The 21,376-nt window shown below is 52.6% G+C and overlaps 1 protein-coding gene and 1 long non-coding RNA gene across 20 annotated transcripts in view; one reads left to right on the top strand and one right to left on the bottom strand.

Annotated features, from left to right (window-relative positions):
* The window catches only part of NCAM1 (neural cell adhesion molecule 1), a 345,495-nt gene extending 324,548 nt beyond the window's left edge, over positions 1-20,947 (top strand). For 4 of the 19 annotated variants that reach the window (XM_070473583.1, XM_070473570.1, XM_070473568.1 and 1 more), the window contains 5 exons: positions 3,706-3,886; positions 14,164-14,371; positions 16,086-16,202; positions 17,200-18,000; positions 19,475-20,947. In XM_070473583.1, coding sequence (XP_070329684.1) covers positions 3,706-3,886; positions 14,164-14,371; positions 16,086-16,202; positions 17,200-18,000; positions 19,475-19,586 — 1,419 coding nt within the window. In that variant the 3' untranslated portion in view covers positions 19,587-20,947. Of the gene's footprint in view, positions 1-3,705; positions 3,887-6,473; positions 8,842-14,163; positions 14,372-16,085; positions 16,203-17,199; positions 18,001-19,474 lie in introns of those variants that run through there. The other 15 variants (XM_070473571.1, XM_070473567.1, XM_070473572.1 and 12 more) reach the window with 4 other exon arrangements.
* On the bottom strand, positions 10,072-13,789 carry LOC139037182 (uncharacterized). Its single transcript, XR_011490031.1, has 2 exons — positions 12,928-13,789; positions 10,072-12,796 (listed from the first exon to the last, which is right to left on the bottom strand). It is a non-coding gene; the product is annotated as an uncharacterized lncRNA (long non-coding RNA).
* Positions 20,948-21,376: the final 429 nt, after the last annotated feature.

Genomic DNA, 21,376 nt, shown 5'->3' with positions numbered 1-21,376 from the left:
AGCAAGGGGCAGGGCAGCCCATGTGCCTGGCCGGTGGCCCAGGGGCCCAGGTTAGGGTTTTAAATCCCAAGACTGACCTAGAGCCTTTAGGTCATATCCACACTGAGACCATTTTATTTTTTTTTGCAATTCTCTATTTTTTTTTAATGATGTATAGTTGATTTACAATGTTGTGTTAATTATTTCTGTACAGCACAGTGATTCAGTTATACATGCACACATTCCTTTTTTATATTCTTTTCCATATGGTTTATCGTATGGTATTGAATATAGTTCACTGTGCTATATATGGGGCTTTCCCCGTGGCTCAGCAGTAAACAGTCAGCCTGCAAAGCAGGAGATGCACAGGAAACAGGGGTGGTTCAGCCTTTGGCTTGGGAACATCTCCTGGAGGAAGAAATGGCAGCCCGCTCCAGGATTCTTGCCTGGAAAATTCCATGGACAAAGGAGCCTGGCAGACCACAGTCCATTGGGGTCGCAAAGAGTGGGACATGACTGAGCGTGCATGCACACACGTGCTATATACAGAGTGGACAAACACACTGAGACCATTATAAAACCTCTGCAATGATTTGGTAATGATAAACCCACCCATGACTGAATTTTTCTGCTTCCTAGGTTTTCCTACAAAATTACTTTGCCACCATTCAGTACTTTTTTGCAAATAGCATACTGATAACCTTGGATCACACTTGGATAAAATGTGTTATGGGCCAGGCATGCGGGCCCATGATCACATGCATTTTCTCCCCCCAAGAACCATATAAAGTTGATCTCAACAGTTATCCTCACTTTACAGAGAAAGTGAGTGAGGTTTATGCAGTTAGTGACCGCATGTCTCACACAGTCAGGCAGCCGGGGTTTGAATCTAGGTCTGTCTGACTGAAGAGACGGGGGTCTAAGCCCCCTGGCCTGGGCTGCCTCAGCTCCTGAACCCTCTCCTTCCCTCACTTTTCCTCCACACTAGTGTAGCCCACCCGACCTGTGGTCATGCCGCTACCCATGAGCTTGGCCCTAGCCTTTTCTCTTCCTGGTTCGCCCACTGCCCATCAGAGATTTCTGACATTCCACCTTTCATCCTCAATGCCCAAACTGAAAAGCACCCCCTCTTTTTTTTTGGTCTTAGAATGAGACTTGACCATTGCCAACCACAACCGATTGCTGGGAGATTTAGAGACAGCATCTGAGCATTGCAAATAGCCTTTTGCTAGGATTTCTTGACAGTAGAAAATAACCTGAGCAGAGTTTTCTTTCTTCAAATAGCACCCAAGAAAGGCTTTTTCCAAAAAGTTTGACTTAACTCCCTCTCTGGCTTTTGATCAGCCCCCACGGAAGGACCATGGGAACCCTAACCTGGTTAGGTTTGCAGAGAGTCAGTGCAGCACAGAGCCCCCCACACACACCCTGGGAACACGTCCCAGCCGCTGGGCTGCCTGTCAGTCACTCAGCCCCCTCCGACTTTATTGCAAGGCCGGGTCGGAGCCTGACCTGGGGGAGGAGCCTCAGTTGACTTCTGTAAGGCCCGGCCCAGAGGAGGCATCACTGGCTGAGAGGTCCCTGTGATGTCCTCAATGTGGAATAGGATACAAGGACTGAGCAGGTGGCCCCATGGAAACCGCTGGAAGGAGACAGTGTGGTGGGGGCATGCCTCTGGCACTTGGACTGATGTGGCCCAGACAGACAAGGAATCCAATTCCAGCCTTATCACTTAGTACCCTGTGCCCCAAGTTGGTCACCCAATGGTCCATCACCTCCATTTCTCCATTGGTAAAAGGGATAGCTTATCGAGTTGTTGTAAAGCTTGGTTAGAGTGCAAGCAAAGAACCTGAAACATGCCTGACACTGGGAAAACTCTATAGCTGGTAACTGTAATAGCCACTGCTACCATGCAGGCTGGGTCAGGAAATACTTCCATACAAGGTCCCATCAGATGTCAATGGTCCAGAAGGGTCATTTTGGCAGTACCGGGCAGGTCTGCTTTAAAAAGACAGCCGGGGCAAAACACTGGGATGTGTTAGGCTTTGACCTTAACCATCCTCTCTCTTTCACCTCAAAATCCCAATTGTCGCTAAGTATTTTAATTATTATACATTATTAATATTTATTATGTAACATAATCTTTGCTTTATATTCTGGCTATCTCTTTTGCAATGATGTTAGCCAAGGAAAGAAGCCTTTCAGAGAAAGAGGACAAAAGACAAACAGCTGAATTTCTTTGTTTTTACATTAAAATGGGGCACATGATCACTCTCTCAGGAACTAACTTAGAGCCCTAGGCAGGTAACCTGGCTTTCTGTTAGACTCAGAGGTTGTGAGCCCCACTTCCAGCATCTTCCCTACACTATCGTGGCCACGACACGTGTGCTAACATGATCCTAAAGGCATCTCTGTGGCTGGTACAAAGCATTTTGCCTGGAAGATGGCTGGCTTTCCTGTGATGTAACTTCCTCCAGCCTCAGCCAAAGGCTAGCTCACCTTCCAGAGGACACTGCTAGCATGTTCTGCTCTTCTCAGGAGCAGCCCATCATCCAGTAGACATGTGTCAAGCCCTCCCACCCCCAATTCACCGGCAGATGTGTAGGATAAGACTGGAAAGAACGTTCGCGAAAAGGGGGTCCCCTCTGACTTCAGCTTTTTGCCAGAAATTGTGTCCTGGGAGTGTTCTGCTGGCCTCTGCAGGTGCCCCTGCCTTGGACCTGACAGCCACACCCCAGCAACACCTGCAACGCCTCCAGCTGCAGTCTCAGAGGCCAGGTCACACTGCACGGAATAGAGACACCCTGTTCCCCGCAGCGTGTGTGTGTCCCGCTCCCTCCTGTGAGAGGATACATCCCCACTTGGGCCCAGAGGCACTTGCCTGCAGCTCGATTGCCCCTGTGGCTTTGGGAAGTCACCTGTTCTCTCTCCCCCTTCCCCATCATCAGCTTTAGTAAGGACCTGGCCAAAGCCCTTGCACGTTTGTTGTAGGGATGCAGTGAGAAAATGTGTGGAAAGCCTTCAGTCCAGGCCCTGGTATGCGGCAGGTGCTCCATAACTGATAGTTTTTAATGCTCTTCATAAAAGTGGAATCTGTGCCATGTTCCCATGTCAGGGAGGTGAGCACACACCTGAGTGTGACCCACATTCTAAAACAGGACAAGAATCACAGTTGTCAGATTATCCTCTAGGTCACCCTTAGGATGGGGCTTCCCGCCCGCCACTGGAGGAGGCCTAAGAACCTCAGGTTCGATCCCTGGGTCAGGAAGATCCCCTGGAGGAGGGCATGGCAACCCACTCCAGTATTCTTGCCTGGAGAATCCCATGGACAGAGGAGCCTGGGAGGCTCCATAGGGTCACAAAGAGTCGGACACAACTGAGTGGCTGAGCACACATGCATCCTTAGGACATGTGCCCACCATTCCAGACTGTAGCCTGGGTCCCTGCAGGTAACAGACAGGGCATCGAAGGGTTGGCCCCATGCCACACTGGCACTCTGCCACTGTTTTTATTTGCAAGCCCCCAAAGTTGACCTTCTGACCTGCAGGATCATTTACTTTCAGGTTTTTCAAGCTGCTAAAGAATAAAAACTATGCCCTACCACTGGTTTTTATTTATTTTGCCCCAATATTTAGTGACTCCCTTACATTCCTCCTGTTGGCTGGTCTCACCAGCTGTTTCACCTAAAGCTTTCTGGTGTCTTGTATCTTTCTTGCCGGTTTCTCCCAGAAGCTCTCCTCCGAGTGGAAACCAGAGATCAGGCTCCCATCTGGCAGTGACCACGTCATGCTCAAGTCCCTGGACTGGAATGCCGAGTACGAGGTCTATGTGGTAGCCGAGAACCAGCAGGGCAAGTCCAAGGCGGCGCACTTCGTGTTCAGGACCTCAGCCCAGCCCACAGCCATCCCAGGTATGACAGCTCTGCTTTCTGTGAGTTTCCTGCTTCGAATTAATGCACAAGCACCGCACCTCCTAATGTGCCTGAATAGCCCCTGACAACTCGCTTGCTTACAGCCATCCTCATGATTGGTTGCCCATGCAGAGCTTAGTTTTGCTTTGTACCGAGCTATGCAGTAGGTTGAGCTGGACTGGACCCCCAGGAAGGCTTGGGCAAGCATCCTGGGCGAAGGTCCTGTGTCCTCCATCAGCCTTGGAGGACTGATGGTAAGCCAGTCCGTGGGAACCCCTTGGGTGGGAAAGGCCCCAGCTCCAGCCAAGCTTTGGATGCTGTTTGAGGAAGAATCCTTTTCTGAGACCTTATCTGCTATCTACCATTTCATACAAGGACCACGAACCTGTTTTTAAGCGCTTTCTGTCTGATGCTTGCTTACCTGCACCACCGTGGTCCAGATTCTCCTTTCTATGGGGAGCCCAAGAGAAGGAACAGATGGTGCCCAGTTAGTTAAAAATCCTCTCTGCCAAGGGCCTCACAATTGACACAAAGATTAAATGGAGCCACTTGAAACAGATCAAGTGGAGAACGTAGATGCTGGAAACCCCCATCTGTGAAAGGCAGTCCAGTCTGCTAGAGACCAGGATGGGAGATGCATCTCTCCCAGGAGATGCAGATCCATCTCTAGGGATCCGGGACCAACTCAAGTGCGGGAATAAAGTGAGAGTTCTGCTTTCTGGCCCAGCTACCTTGCTGCTGATGGCCAGACTCCTCATTGACCAAATCCCATGGAGCAGAAAGAGATCTTCATCGTCCCTCTCTGCTTTCCTGACCAGCCACATACTGACCACAGGCAGGAGAGGTGGGCATAGAACACACAGCTGCAGCTTAGTAGAGGGAGCCCCAAAACTCTCTGCAGCATCCAAGTTTGATAGGAAGATGCCCCAACCTCCTGGTGGCCTTCACTTGGCCGCCGTCATGTCTGTCCTGTCCAGAGTGCTTGCCCCCTAGCTCTCAGCTCAGTGCTCATGATCGCTTATCCCAGTGGGAGAGAGGCCAGAAGGGACATGTCACAGTAGTGACAAAGGGCTGTGTGTGTGGCAGTGGGTTAGTTGAGCAGCTGAAAAATGAGATCAGTGTGTGATTCCCCGATGGTTGGTTGTACATGTGTGTGTGTGTGTGTCTGAGAGACGTGTGCAGGCCCCCAGGGAGTTAGGCCGTAGATGAGAAGCGTCCATGGTCCTCCCCTCCGTGTTGGCAGGGAGACCCCTCAGCACAGTCTAGGGCGGGCGTGTCTCTGCAGGCACTGGTCACGTGGTCTGTGATGATGCCGCGGCATCTGGGTGTGACTGCAAGCGATGGTTCTCCTCACTGCTTCGCAGGCTGTCCGAACAGAGGTGCCCTGTCTGTCCTCTGCCCTTTCTGTCTCTGCATTCTTGGGTCAGTTTTTCCCTGATATCGACAGTCTGGTGGGCGTGTCCAGATCCGCTCGGCTCTTATGGGGCACTTAGGAGCTGGGGGAGTGAGAAGCCCAAGTGATTCCTTTGCAGTGAAAGAGAGTCCTGCTGGCATCTATTTCCTCGGGTAAGGCTCCATAGGCGGTGAGTCCGACATGCTGGGTGGGTCCCCAGATGGGGTACTGCCAGCGGCATCAGCTCCTGGGGTTGGAGAAGTTGGGGCCACTGTGTTTCAGATACAGAAATTCTGGGGACACCAGTTCCCCCTGAGTCCTGTCCATGGCGTGGTCAGAGCCCTTCTGGCTAATCTCCCAGGTGCCCGGTTAAAGGAGAGGAGGGACTGCTCACCTCGCCCACCAGGGCCCCAGGCTCTCCCGCACAGGTCTTAGCAAGAGCTCTCCTGGTTAAGACTTCTCTGGGACCTGCGGATAAAACCTCTGAATTACGAGATGTACATTGATGGTGGAATTGTGTGGTCAGCGGGCGCTGAAGGTGAGAGGCACAGAACCAGGTCCCCGTTAAGACTGCCAGGCGTGGGGTGGGCTTGTGCCGCAGGAAGAAGAGGCCGATGTTTTGCTGAGAAGTCGGCCCCGACCCTGTGTTTAGTTTGTTTCCCATAGTACAGTGATCAGATACATCTCTGTCCCCACGTGTCAAAAGCTCTAGACCCGAAGGCTCCTGACTGTACCTTAGAGACCTCCCTTATCAAAGGTAACACTTTCCTAATCAGACTCCTGTCCTTGACCGTGGAGGCTTCTGTTCTCTCACTTGAATTTCATTTGCTCGCTGACCCCTAACCCCCGAATTCACCCTGCTGTGCTGCTTCTGGCCTTGCTGAGCTGCGGAACTGGCCTTATGGTGATAATACCGCACTGAACTCAGTCCTCTAACCTTTGTCAGCTTAATTTACAAAGTTGAATTAACCTTGGATTCTTGCATTCTCTGTATTTGACCTAATTTTTTTTTTTCTTTTTATCTATTTTTTTTTTCTCTGTTTCTGTCTCTCCCTCCTCTTTCCTCCTCCCCCCCTCCCTTCCTGTGTCTGTCGCCGCACATACCACCTTGGACGTCACTGGGACATCCCCACTGCCACATTTGTTTTTAAACAACCACATTCTCTCTGGGGACCCATTGCTTGGCACCTGCAGCGACCTTGGGAGGCTCCTCCGCATCCTACACCTTTGTCTCATTGCTTTTCTCTGCAGTGACTCTTCTCTTGCTCTGTTAGGAACTTGAACACACACACACAAAAGTCTAAATTTGCTTAAAAAGCCCAGTTCCTATGAGAATGATCAGTGCCTCCCCCCCAACCCCCCACCGCCCCGCTTTGGAAGAATCTGTCAGGACTGCCATGGCCACGCCAACAAGCTCTCTGTGGAAGAGGAAGCTTTGGCAATTGAAAACAAGCTGGACCTCCAGACATATTATTCCCACCCACAGATACGTTTGCGCCACTTCATACGGGGTTTGCCCCTTTTTTCATAGAGTATAAAAATGTTGCAAGCTCTTTTCTTTAGACCCTGTATATATAAAAACCATTACGCTAGGTTTTTACACGTAAAAACCTTGTCCGTAAAAACTTACAGACAAGTCTTTACACGTCTGCTACTGGTCGCATTTCTGGTCCTCACCTGAAGATGATGTAGCAGAGCAAGGTTTCCAGGTACCCTCTAGAGCTTGCATCAGACAGTTAAGACCACCCCACGTGCCCACTCTAACCCCGTGCGCCTCCTCTGCCCTTCAGTAAGTAGTTGGCTTTGCTTACATCTAGTGCCTATGGTAAGCCCACTGCAATCCACCAGAGCATTTTGCTGATCAGATGGGCACAGTTCAGTCACCCTGTTGCCCAGGCAGTGGACGAACTCCGATTTAATCAGGTATTTTCTGGGGCTGATCCAACATTCTGGTAGGCGCTTTGGTCCTGGTATTATAACCAGCACCTGATGCTGTTTAGGATGTGCCCAACACCTGTGGGCTCTGGAAGGTCGTGTCTCCCATTTGGGGTGACTCCTGCTGCCCAGCTAAAGATCAGCCACGGACCTCATGTCTCGACGGATGTGGTCCAGCTGTGACCCACACTACTGCCTAAGCACCAGTTCCCCACGTTGGAAGCATCCGCTGTGAGCCTGGCCTGAGTCGAACCCCCTCCCCACACACGCTCAGCAGAGGTGAAGGCGGGGCCAGTCCTGAGCGTCAGTGAATCAGAACTCAGCAAGCCTGTCCCATTTCCAGAGTGTCCCTAAGCCCACCCCACCACCACCCCATCGGTCAGTGGCTTCAGTGACATGTTGCAAATTTTGGTAGGAGCCAGCTGCTCCTGTTGTTGGGGGTACACCCCATCCCCCGCACGCCCATGAGAGGAAGTGGGCGTGTTTGCTACAGTCCCCGTGGAGACGCCTGTCCAGTCGTAGCATCCGTGTCTGTGCTCGGGGGTCCTTCTCGTGGTCACATACCATTCCACGTATCTCATCTCTGAGCATCTTCACAGAAGTTTGGTTTTTGTTCTGTTTGGTTCCTTTATTTTTCAGTTCTGTTGTTGTTTTTTAACGTTCGAAGACTAGCCTTTCCCTTTGGGAAGCCAGCTGTGAGCCTATGATCTTCGGGGCGACGCTGCCCGAGTCGCTGGGCACAAACAGGCCCGTGTCCTTGGCGCTGGCAGTTTAGAGGGTCATGTGCAGACACCGGAGGCCCCACACTGCCCGTCGGCGAGGCCGGGCAGCGCCTCTCACCCCAGCCCCGTCGACCTGCAGCCCCGCCACAAACCTCTCCCCTGGGGTCCTCCACCTCCAGTCCCACCGGGGCAGCAGGAGCAGACACGGCTCTTAGGCACAAGGAGAGGACTGCAAAGAGGCCCGCGTGCCTCCAGGCCCAGCATAGAATCCAGCGCCATCCGGAGGGCAAAGGAGGATGAGGTGATCCTCATACAGTGGCCTGTCACTGGCTCCCGCTCTTGATATCCTCTTGGGCGGAAGTCACATATTCGCCCAGGAGGGCCCATCCCAGCCCCATAGGTGAGGGCCCGAGCCAATGTTTCTGAAGGGACTGCAGGGAGATCTGGCCCAAAGTGTGGGAAAGCCTGATGACCATGATCCTGTCCCCTCAGCTCATCGGGGCCAGGCAGACCCCAGCTGAAGCAACTCCGGGATCCTTGCACTGGGCCCATTCAGACAGGTCCATGGTTTGTAAGGAATGCCCTTCGAGGGGCAGCGTTTGGGCACACCCACCCCACCAGACGCTGAGTTCTCTCACGGTGGCCGCGGCCCCCAGCCCCTGAGACGGCTCCCTTCGCAGGAGGGCGCGCTCACCACCCCGCTCAGCCACCCCTGCCCTAGCTCAGCGCTGCCCACGCTCCACACGCTGCAGGGCTTCTCTGCTCATTTTTGGAGTATTTATACAGCAGGTTTGGATCACGTTTTTCTACTAATAAGAATGCTAACATTGTTGTGCAGATAATCAGCAAGGCCTTGATGAAGTTTACACCTTTGCATTATTAAAGGAAATAACAGTTCATGTGAACTCACCATCGTGTTTGGATTTTATTTGATAATGGTGTATCCTGCCAGAGTCCTTCACCTCCACTCTCGGGGCCCCACAGATTACTTTGATCCCCAGAGAACCCTTTAAATGGGACCCCAGACTTGGAGCCCGCTGAGTGGAGGTCTAGCCGCTGGAGTCGCTTTTCCCTGCTGGGTTCTCTTAGCTCTCCTAAGTCAGAGCTGCTGTGTGGGGTCCTGCCTCCTTGGACTTTCCCCCAGGAGACGGGGGAGGGGAAGCGTCCTTGCAGAGCCGAGAAGTTCACCTTGGGGTCAGAGGCACGCTCTGAGCCACCAGATACACGACTCTGTTGCACGTTCTCCTGATTTCACGGCTCCCTTTACAACTTCATATCAAAGGCTGCACAGAGTGACCTGGTGACAGAGAGAATCGGAGAGAAGGTGCTCATTTGCAGACCCTACTCTTTATAATCACACTTAGTTGCATGCCTTCTGAAAGCCCTGAGACCTAGCCATCTGTTCAGCAGACAAGTAAGGTGTTCAGGAGGGAACCGGAACCTCAGCTCAATGGTCCCGAGAGTCAGAGGAGGGAGACGGGCACATCTTTCTGCACTGCCGTCCTGGAGTGCAGTGACTGCGGCCCCGGGGTCATCTGCCAGGCTGAGACTGCCTTCCCATTTTGCGGCATTTAAGAGCGTGGGCACTTGGATGTCTCAGTCTTGAGCAAGCCAGGTCCCTGTTCAGGAACCACAGCCGCTGAGCAGCCCCAGATCATAGCCTCAAGGTTCAGGGCAGCTCAGAGCCCAGAGATTGTGGAGACATTGCTCCCCGGAGGCACTCTTTGTATGCAGAGAGGTCAGGGGGAGGTCATGAAAAGACCTCAGAAGTTTTCTTTTTCCCTTTTGTAAAATGTTAAGCAATATGTAGGCGATAACCTTTGTCCTTCTGGTTTCCTGAACTGAACAATTCTGTAAAGGCCACTGAGAGGTAATGAATGTTGGCTTGACTTGGATACTCTTTCATTTCCATTCCCAGTTTGTCTTTTATTTGCTTGCCAGGTTGCACAATAGTAAATATTCCACCTGCCAATGCAGGAGAATGTAAGAGACTCAGGCTCTATCTCTGAGTTGGGAAAATCCCCTGGAGTAAGGCAAGGCAACTCACTCCAATATTCTCATCTGGGAAATCCCACGGACAGAGGAGCCCGGCAGGCTGTAGTCCATGGGGTTGAAAAGAGTCGGACACGACTTAGTGACTAAAATGACAAAAAAGTGCCTTTATTTACATTTTTTTGTAAAAGCACCACATACCCTTTCTTCAGCTTGAGGGACACCTCACTTCCTCTGTAAGTCTAGATTCTTAGTGGTAAAGTGAGTGATCCCTTGGGGATAAGTCTTTGCTCTCTTTCCATCCTTCAAATACATCAGTAATGTCAAGGCTACCAGGTAAGATTACACAGCTCATCCTTGAGGGGTGAGTCATAGGAACAACTGTTACTCATTGTAATGCAAGGATGAGAAAAACCTAGAAAACAGTGGTCCTCAAGCTCTTAGTTGCATAAGAATCACTGGGATGCTTGATCAAATCCTGAGCCTGAGCCTCACCCCAGAGATTCTGATTTCCTAGAATGGGGGAACCCCCGAATCTGAATTCTTCACAAAGCACCCCAGAAATTTTGCTGCAGGTGGAGAAACATTATGCTAAAAGGTATTTATTTTTCAACTAGAGATAAAAATCACAAGAATCTGTGAATAAAGATGGGACCGACTAAGTGTTTCGGTCTTAAAGGAAAAAGTCCTACCTGGTACACACCGTGGAGGAGATGGACATTAAGGAACCTATATCCTGTGCTGGGGGCCTTCCCAGGTGGCGCTAGTGATAAAGAACCCACCTGCCAATGCAGGAAACATGAGAGACACAGGTTTGATCCCTGGGTAGGGAAGATTCCCTGGAGGAGGGCTTGGAAACCCACTCCAGTATTCTTGCTACAGAATCCCCCTGGACAGAGGAGCCTGGCGGGCTATAGTCCGTGGGGTCCCAAAGAGTCAGATACGGCTAAAGCGACTTAGCAGGAAAAGCGTCCTTTGCTGGGAACTGTAAGACATCTAGCGTGCAATGACAGGCTCTTAGAGTTAAAGAGGGCTTGAACACATCTTCTATCCCAGGCCCTGCCCAGTGCAGGAACCTCAGCCAGAGCAATACAGCATCCTGACCAAGGGGTTTTCCATCCTCTGCTTAATGCCTCTGGCAATGGGGAGCTCATCTTCCAAGGCAGCTCACACCATGTCTGAAGACCTCTTATTTGCTAGTTCTTTCTCATATGAGCTGAAGTTTGCCTGCCACCCCCTTCATTTCAATCCACTGGGAGCCCTGGTTGAGACTACCTCTTCCTTTCTTGTGACATATCTTTAAGTATTTGGAGGCAGAGTTCTCATCTCCAAGGCTAAACACTGCTCATTTGTGCAGCAAATATTCTGTAAACATTCTTATAAGTTGAATTGTGTTACTTTCCTGAGAGACGAGATACTCAGAGACAAATATGCCTGCTAGGATATTCTAGAGGGTGGGGCAGCCACATAAACAGCACATCAATGGGGATTTCCCTGGTCGTCCAGTGGTTAAGACTCAGCACTTCCACTGCAGGGAGTGTAGGTTCAATCCTTGGTCCAGGAACCAGGATTCTGCATGCTGCACGGTGTGGCAAAAAAAAAAAGAAAAATTCTGTTCGTCTCAATGAACAGAAAATGGCAGATGGAAATAGTAGTAAGAAGGGAATTGTTTAGTCACTAAATTGTTGTTTGGTCGCTGTGTCTGAAACTTTTTGTGACTCCATGGACTGTAGCCCAGCAGGCTCCTCTGTTCATGGGATTTTCCAGGCAAGAATACTGGAGTAGGTTGCTATTTCCTTCTCCAGGGGAATCTTCCTGACCCAGGGATTGAACCCACATCTCCTGAATTGCAGGCAGATTCCTTACCACTGAGTCACCTGGAAAGGCAAGAAGGGAATAAAACAGAGTAATGTGGTAGATATGGGTAGAAAGTGTCCTGAGTTATGACGGTCAGAGGCGTGGGAGAGTCCACCGCATGTATGGGACCCATTAGACCAGGGAAAGCAATTTGAATCTTATGTCAAATGAGAGGGCAGACCTCTTGCCCTGCCTTCTGTTTTATATCAGTCTTATTGCCCTCCTGGCCCTTCCCCAAACGTCTCGTGATGTTGGCCTTGGCCTTCCAAGCCATGCAGCCCTCCAGAGGGTCTGCTGAGCCCAGGGCATGGGTGGATAATGGCTGCCTCTCCCACACAGACCACTTTGCGGTGGTTTGTTTTCCTTCCTTAGAGACGTGACTAGTCCCCTAAAACTATATTTATGTATCAACCTCAGAACATGGTGTTGGGGCCTTTGAGTCCAAAAGTACAGACATTCTTTCCCTGCAGTAATACCTTAGGCTCCTTCTGCAGGAAGTAGACAGTTAACACCTATTGGGTACGGAGGTCAGGAGACCACAGTGGCCTCCAGCCCTAAGTCACAGGATGGGGAGGAAACCCAAGGCTGTATTTCTTCTTGTTCGGGGAAGCAGCTTTGGGATTCTGAAGACCAGCAAGGCCTGCATTGCTGTTTCTTGCCTTTTGTGTGTGGATGTGTGAGCACCTTGGAGAGGCAGAGTGGACGGTGTGGTGCTGGGGAGATCAGCTCTAGCTGACCGTAGGGACCCGTGGTCAATTTCCTGCTGCCAAAGCCTGGAGACAGAGTGACCAGAGCCGGGTGCCCTGAGCGTGGAGCCGGTCACCAGACTCGGGTCTTCCTGAGAAACAGGCCATGTCTTCAGTCCTGGGTTGAAAGGGGCCAGTGGGAGAGCCTGGCGAGGGGCTGGGAAGCAAAGGAGGCCAAAATATTCAAGATCCTAGGCGGCTCCTCTGGTGCAGAAAGTAGGTTGTGAGAGGTCGTCTCTTAGCTGCTTGGCCGGTGACCCAGACCCTGAATTGAAGTTAGAAATAAGGACCATCAGGATGGGACAGCCCCACCATGCCTGAGCAGGGCTCTGGGGCACAGGAACACAGACCACGTGCAGAAAGAGGATGTATTCCATGTCCGTCACCCTGGGTTACCTGTTCCTTCCGTGAACTGGCACGTGATGTGGCCAGCAGCCCCCCAGGCAAAGGCCTAGGGAGACCCAGGTTGTGTTGACCACAGTTCCTGCCTCCAGTCCACAGACGGGTCATCCCAGTGGGCCTGGAGGACACAGGAAGCTTCAGACAAGGTCTGGTGGTAGGATGACACTGCTGTCCTTAACCCTGTCCTCCCAGAAGAGGAAAGTGAAACAGACTTTTCAGTCTGAGGCCGTGGTTCCACACTGGCTTCCACAGAGCTCTGCAGGGGCCCTTGCTTCCCCCCAGCACAGCCTCTGCCTTTCCGAAGCTGGTGGGAACCCCCAGGCAATCCGGGGTTCACCGCAGGCACCTAGCACGAACCAGAGGAGGTGCTCTGGAGCTGAGCCTGGGGTCCTTCCGTGACACCACGAGTAGCCCAGGGCCGTGGAGGATTCTAGGGGGACACCAGGGAGTAAGACAGAGGTGGTCATTCAAGTGGGTCCAGCCAGAGCAGGGATGCTGGGCATTGCTCGAATGTGAGAGGGTGCGTTTGTCTTGTGGTGGGCACGTGTCCCGTGTGAGTGGGCCTGCCGTTGCGGGAGTGTATCTTTGGGTGAGTCTGCTGGGTTTCCAGAAGTCTAATCCAAGCGGGCCTGGCTCCCAGATGGTGAGTATTCCCAGACCTTCTACCTTGCCCAGTGGGCCTGGGGAGACCCCCATGTCTCCAGAGCAGGGGGGTTCATCCATCTTCCTAGTGCAGTGAAGGAAGGTGTGGTCCAAAGTCGAGATCCTCTGGAGCAATTCCTAAAGAGCAGGAAGGCACGGGGCATCTTGTCCCCGATGTCCCCACAGCCCAAAAGGAGCCCTGGGGACCCTCTGCTCCCCCATCTGAGACCCTCATCCCCTATCTGGGACCCTGCCCCGGGCAGCTCCCAGGGCTCCCAGGGAGACCAGCCGAGTGCAGGCTGAGACCAGAGGCGGAGACATGGTGCGAGTCTGGGCTCCTGTCCGGGCTGGTGGCTGCCTTGTGCCCCGTCCCCTGGTCTGAGAGCAGGCTGCCATTCCTCTGTCTTGAAGATAGGAAGAGACCCTGATGTCTCAACCCCCAAAAGGCCCAGGGACGGTGGCACTCTGGACACAAATGCCGTGGCCGTCCAGCGGGCTCTCCCCCACCCCCAGGGCTGTTGCTCTTCAGGTCTGGGTTTGCATCTGCAGGTACTAACCACCCCCATCCCTCTCTCCCTCCCACCCAAGCCAACGGCAGCCCCACCTCGGGCCTGAGCACTGGCGCCATCGTGGGCATCCTCGTCGTGACCTTCGTCCTGCTCCTGGTGGCCGTGGACGTCACCTGCTACTTCCTGAACAAGTGTGGCCTGCTCATGTGCATCGCCGTCAACCTGTGTGGCAAAGCCGGGCCCGGAGCCAAGGGCAAGGACATGGAGGAGGGCAAAGCCGCCTTCTCGTGAGTGCAGACCTGCCCCCCCCACCCCACTGCTAAGCACCCAGGCCGGGGCCCCCATCAGGGAGCCACCTCAGCCTTCCCATTGCAAGCCCCAAGCGACGCGAGGCGTTAGAGAAATGTTAAAAGCAGACTCCTGAACCCAATCCCACATCTAGAATCTCATAGAGATTCCCTATGTAGATCAAAATGAGGGGTGTGGTCAGAGCCTAGCCTGGAGGGGAGCTGCCGTGGAGAGACCCACTTGCCTTGCCGCCATCCGTGCCTCCATCACTCACCAGATATTCACGGGGCAGCAGCTGCTGTGGGCATGGCGCCGTCGCCAAGTGCTAGGGCACGCAGTGAGCAAAACAGATGAAAATGCCTATCCTCCTGGAGGACGATCCAGACAGAAGCTGTGATCCAGCATCTCTGGAGAAACAAATCTTGAGCCAAATAGAGGAACCCTCACAGACTATCGGCAGGCGGGGCTGAGCCGGAGCAAGGTCAGAAAGGACAGAGCAAGGAATTGGGTTGTTAGCACCACCCCATGCCAGGCACTGTGTATCGTGTACACATACATATACTTTTACATGCATCATATACATGCTTGCCGCTGCTGTCACTTCAGTCGTGTCCGACTCTGTGTGACCCCATAGACGGCAGCCTACCAGGCTCCTCTGTCCATGGGATTTTTCAGGCAAGAACACTGGAGTGGGTTGCCATTGCCTTCTCCAATATACATGCTTACTCATACACATATGTGTTTGTACTTGCATATACATACATCACATACATGTACTACAGTATGTGCATGTCCATGCATCATATACGCATACATTGTTGTTGTTTAGTCTCTTAGGAAGTTGAGTCATGTCCAACTATTTTGCGACCCCGTGGACTGTGGCCCACCAGGCTCCTCTGTGGGGGATTCTCCAGGCAAGAGCACTGGAGTAGGTTGCCATTCCCTTCTCCAGGGAATCTGACCAACCCAGGGATTGAACCCGAGTCTCCTGCATTGGCAGGGGGATTCTTTACCATTGTGCCACCATGGAAGTCCATATAGGTAGACACACACATGTATACATGTGTGTACTTACATGTGCATATTCATGTACATACTTACATATACATATGTGTGTGCATGTTTACATATACTTACAAATAGAGGTACATGTGCAAACTTACATATACATATACTTATATATGTATCATATACATTTATATACTCAGGTGTTCATGTACATTTTTACCTAAATGTATATATATGTACATATACTTAAATATGCATATACATGCATCATAGACTTGTGTATACTTATATATACTTGCACGTGTACGTACATGATATACTTGTTCATTCTTACATATACACATAGGTATGCATATACATATTGACCGTGTATACACACATAGATGACTTGAGCTGTGCCAGGTGCTTTTCTCAGTACTTTATATTCGTTGTCTCAGTTGATGTTCATAACATCTAGGCAAGTAGAGACTGTACTTGCCGCATTTTACAGGTGAGGGCACAGGTATGGGTGAGCAGATGAGGTGCCCAAGGTCACACAGGTGACAGGAACAGGGGCTGAGATACAACCCTGGGCTCTGGCTCTGGATGCACCGCGCCCCTACCAGACTGGGGCTGGGAGCAGGTACCCGAGTGTGGCTGGCTTCCCTGGGAGCCCCCTGCCTCCCCCAGCTCCCCGGTATGGAACCAGCGGCGCTCTCTCCACAGGAAAGACGAGTCCAAGGAGCCCATCGTGGAGGTGCGAACGGAGGAGGAGCGGACCCCAAACCACGACGGAGGGAAACACACGGAGCCCAACGAGACCACGCCGCTGACAGAGCCCGAGTACGTGGGCGGGTGGGGCCGGGCCCTCCCTGGCAGAGCCCCACACCCGCCTCAGTGCCCTACCCACACCTCCGCACTTCCCGCCCGCGGCTCCGGGCCCGGCATCATAAGCCAGAATTCTGGAGTCCTGGGCCAGGAATGCCTGACCCCACTCTCCTCAGAGAGGAGGCATTCGTGGTCCTATCTGGGTGACTGTGGATGACATTAAAGAGCTCTGTGCATCAGTGGGATCCTTAGACCCTGGGCCCAGGTCTCACACACACACACACACACACACACACACACATCGGAAATGACTCAAGGAGACAAAACGTCACTGAGACAGCTTAGCAGATTCTGTTTAGGATTTCCAAGAATTTTAGGGTTTTCTGCCTTTCTTCCTAAAAGGGTGAGGGAAGCTGGGGACCTGGTAAAGCCTGGCCCTGCTGGTCTCTTAAGCCTTGAGGACCCTCAGTCAGAAGGCACACCCAGCTTTGGGTGTCATGAACGCCAGGCTGTCTTGGGAACCGTGGGTTTGAAGGGAATGGAGTTTGATGGAAGCGCAGAGTCTCCAGCTGGACAGCGCCCCAGCCCTGAGGGGCCACGCGGAGCCCCTCTCTGTGGGGCAGCTGGGCCCGATTCCCCAGGGACCTCGGATGCCCGCGGTGGTGGACGCTGAGCTCAGCTGGCCTCTCCCTGGGCCGGGACGTGAGCAGGGCTCTGCAAGGCCCGCTGCAGGTGTAGGGACAGGCAGCCCCAGGCAGGCGGCGGGGAGTCGGCAGGGAGGAAGGCGAGAGGCCCCCGCCAGCTGCCACGTTCTCTGTCGTCTCCTGTGTCCTCTTCTGCCCGCCCGGGCCTGTGCTGCCTCCCGTGCCCTCCTCTCTCTGTGGGCCTGTGTCCTGCCTGTGCGTCCCTGCATGCCCGCCCTCGGCCCCCTCCTTGGCCTCCGCCCTGTCTTGGCTTCTCTGTCTGTCTCAGCTTCATCGTCTATCTCTTCTACTTCCTGTCCTCCCCGCAGGCTGCCTGCTGACACCACAGCCACTGTCGAGGACATGCTGCCTTCTGTCACCACCGTCACCGCTAACTCTGACACTATCACCGAAACCTTTGCCACTGCTCAGAACAGCCCCACCAGTGAGACCACCACCCTGACCTCCAGTATCGCCCCCCCGGTCGCGGCCACCCCTGATTCAAACTCTGTGCCCGCCGGCCAGGCCACCCCGTCCAAGGGGTCCGGCGTCTCTGCCGCCTCCCCGGCCCCGGCCCCAGCCCCCAAGGTCGCGCCCCTCGTTGACCTGAGCGACCCTCCGTCCTCGGCCCCGGCCGCCAGCAACCTGTCCTCTAGCGTGCTGGCCAACCAGGGGGCCGTGCTCAGCCCCAGCGCCCCGGCCAGCACGGGCGAGGCCCCCAAGGCCCCTCCAGCCAGCAAGGCCGTCTCCCCGTCGGCAGCCAGTCCCCTGGCAGCAGCCCCGACGGCCCCCGCCCCGGAAGCCCCCCAGGCCAAGCAGGAGGCCCCCGGCACCAAAGGTCCGGACCCCGAGCCCACCCAGTCCGGCGCCTCGAAGAGCCCACCCGAGGCCGCCAGGGTCCTCACCAGCCCGAAGAGCGAGGCGGCCTCCGTCAGCACCACAAACCCTGCCCCGGGCGAGGACTTTAAAATGGACGAAGGGAACTTCAAGACCCCAGATATTGACCTTGCCAAGGATGTTTTTGCAGCCCTGGGCTCTCCTGCTCCCGCCGCTGGGGCCAGTGGACAAGCCTCTGAGCTTGCTCCTTCCACGGCCGACGGCTCTCTTCCGCCTGCACCAGCCAAGACCGAGTACGGCCTCTCTCTGTCCGCTGTCTTCGGGTGGTGTCCGTGGTGGTGTGCGTCTGTGCTGTGTCCTCCTTGTTAGCTGTGTCTGCAGCCTCATCCAGGGCTTCTTGGAGGCGACCGTCAGCCAGGGGCTGGGCCAAGGCAGAGAGCGGGGGATAGGCAGGCAGCTGCCTGCTTACTAATTAGGCCGTGTTAATTACGTTTTATCCTTATCATCCTAGCGGTGGCATCTCTTGTCCCTGGAGGAGCCCTTGCATTTGGGTCGCTGATGAGCATAGCTTGGGAAGTGAGCTAAGGAGGCCAAGGTGCCCTGATCGGCCACCCTAGGGCCCGTGGGTGGGGTATCATCCAGGGCCAAGGCCAAGTCCCCACCAGCATAGCATGGCGGTGCAGGCAGTGAAGAGGCAGACCCTGAGGCTTGGCGGGGGGCGGGGGGAGGGTGGGTAGGATCTGATCCAGAAGGCCCCGAGACACCCCAGCCCGGACGCCCACACACCCAACCCACCTGCTTCTGCTGCTCCTGCCCCGAGTGACTCGGGAGAGACTCAAGCTCCCAAGCCCTGAATGAGGGCCGGGGTTTCCCAAGTTCAAGGCCAGGTCCTTCAGTATACAGGTTTCTTAAATGTGAGGCCAGCGTGCAGGGGTACCAGCTGGGCCTGGAGTCTGAGCCTCCTCTGGTGCGTCCTTAGACCAGCTTCTCACTCCCGGGACTGACTGGAGCCAGGAGCAACTGAGTCAGATGGAGGTTTTTACAGAGGCTCCTTGGCTGCTCCCAGATAAGCTGGGGTGCTGCCACCCAGAGTGACGGGGGGACCCTCACCCTGAGTCCTGAGTCTGTAGGGAAATAAAAGGACGGCCCTGCCCACCCAACCCCACTCAGCTCCCCTGGAACCTGGCAGCCCGCTCCAGCCTCTCACCAGACTCCCATGGAAAACTGGCGTGGTAACAAACAGCGTCTGCTTATCCTGCCAGGGGGAAGCCCTACAGAGGCATCACCAGGAAAGGCAGAGCACAGCGCGGTGGGAGTGCAGACAGGCAAGCGCAGGCGGTTTGCAGAGGGTCCCCTGGAATCGGTACCGGGGAGCCCAACACACGCATCATGTAGACCAAGCTGGGCAGCTGTTACTGCAGCACCCATGCCGGGTGAGAGGAGGCTGCTCCCGACACACTTCCACACTCCAGGCAAAGCTGGAGCCCCCGACATCAGGCCAGGGCTAGAAGGGTGCCTTCCTCTGATTCATCGGCTCTCCGCTTTGGCTGCACATCTAGAACCACTTGGGTGCTTTTAAAAGTCACCACATTCTGACCCAGGAGACCAGGATTTCTGGGGACACGGCCCAGGGTCAGTGATTTTCAGGGGCTCCAGGTGATCCGGACATGCAGCTGAAGTTGGAGTCCAGTGCTCTTTTGAGGGACTGGCTGGAGGGTGGCTTATGGCAGACGGTGATCTCAGTGCTGTTTTCCCAATTCTTTGCAGGAAGGGTCCCGTAGAAGCAAAGCCGGAGACAGAAACGAAGCCAGCGCCAGCCGAAGTCCAGACGGTCCCCAACGATGCCACACAAACAAAGGAGAACGAGAGCAAAGCGTGATGGGTGACGAGACACCAGCAAAGATCAAAATAAAAAGTGACACAACAGCTTCACCAGAGCATCTCCAATATCTCACACACACACACATACACACACACACGCACACACATCTCATTCCTCTAGTGTCTTTTGCCTTTAAAAAAAAAAACTAAGCAGATCAACATGGGATCTCCTTTTTGTAGATTTATAGAAAGGGTTCCTTTGTTGCGCACTCACTTGTAAGAAAACGAGACAAAAACGTGAAACCCACAGCCAAACTAGGACACTCGGTTCCCTGAAACCATTTAAAAATCAAACAAAAGGACCCCAAATTAAGAATCTAGGAAGCTCAGAAGAAAAAAGAATCTAGGTTCAGGATTTTGGTGTTGCCGAACCGGCACAGACCGGGTTCAGAGAAATAACTTCCAGACGCTAAGACTAACCGAATGAACAAAGTCCAAGTTTATTTTTCTACTTTCAGTCGAGTTTGAACTCTGTAAAACCTCATAAATAAGTTATAATTTCTGTTCACTTTGTATTTGTTCAGTATGCAAAGTGTGTCGCCCTTCCTAGCTGAATTCAATTCCCACATAGACTCTTGTTTTGTAGGAAGAATGCCAAATGCAGCTTCTGGGGGTAGATCTCAATTTGCAGTATTCGGATTTCTTTTCTTTCTCCTTTTTTTTTTTTTCTTTCTGCCAACTTTGCTTTCCAGTGTTTACAAGTTGACAAATGTTTGACTTCAGTTGTGTTTCGATGTCCATGTAAAATAGCTGCCTTTTTTTTTTTTTTTTTTTTAAGTTACAAATACTGCCTAGAGGTGTAGGATCCTCCCAGGACAACTTTACAAAATCTAATTGTTTACAGTGGCTCTTCCCCCACTTCTGATTTGAAATTTTTGCCTGTGTGCGACTCAGGTGAAAATCCATCTCATTCTAGAACGGTTTTGCTTTTGGGTTTTCGGTTCCGTGTTTTTTTTGTTTTTGTTTCCTTGGGGGTTAGACCACTTCTGATTAGCGACCACCTGCCCGTATCTGTGAAAAGGATCTGCTCCCCAGGCATCCCCACCCTTCCTTTTGAAGGACTCTTAGGCTTTGTTGAATGAAGCAGAGAAGATTGTATAGTCGGGGCTGGTCTTGGTGAACACACATTTTTACCCCAAACATCCCCTTTTTTGTAGAAAGCCAAATAAAATATATACACACAATTTCCTTTTGAGCCCAGAATCTAGATTTGAGCGGAAGAGCATGTGTGCTTCAGGGAATTAGTGTCTTTTTTTGGAAATCTGTTGAAGTAAAATAACATCAGCCTTCTGTTCACTTAGGCAGCATTTGTAGAAACAAAAGAAAAAAAAAAAACAACCTGCTGTCTGGAGTCATAAGACAACTTTTCCTGGATTGGAAACCAAGTGGGGGGAAAAAAAATACAGAAACTTTAAGGGGGATGGGAGGGGGGAGAAGGGAAAAGCCAGCCCTTTGTATAGAAATTTTGCTTTTTTTTTCCCTCATTCTACTTTAGAACTGCAAGCTTGTGCACTGTGGATGCGTGAATATTTTAGTGTGAAACGTGTTTTTGTCATAGTATTGAAATAAAACTTCAACATAGTTTGGTTGTGGAAGGTATAGCAGATAGTTCAGAAAAAAAAAAAAAACATTCAGGAAACAAAAAATAACTCTTAAAAGGAATTGAAGCCTTTAAACAAAGAATGAAATAGAAACGATGATGATGATGAAGATGATGCTAAGTCAACAGAAATGAGCACTCTGCGGGTACCTTTCCCAAGGTACAGAGGAAGCAGCCAGAAGTTAGGG

Source organism: Odocoileus virginianus, chromosome 10, assembly GCF_023699985.2.
Source record: "Odocoileus virginianus isolate 20LAN1187 ecotype Illinois chromosome 10, Ovbor_1.2, whole genome shotgun sequence".
Lineage (NCBI taxonomy): Eukaryota > Metazoa > Chordata > Mammalia > Artiodactyla > Cervidae > Odocoileus > Odocoileus virginianus.
The sequence above is the reverse complement of the archived record's forward strand: the minus strand, read 5'-3'. Positions and strand labels throughout refer to the sequence as shown.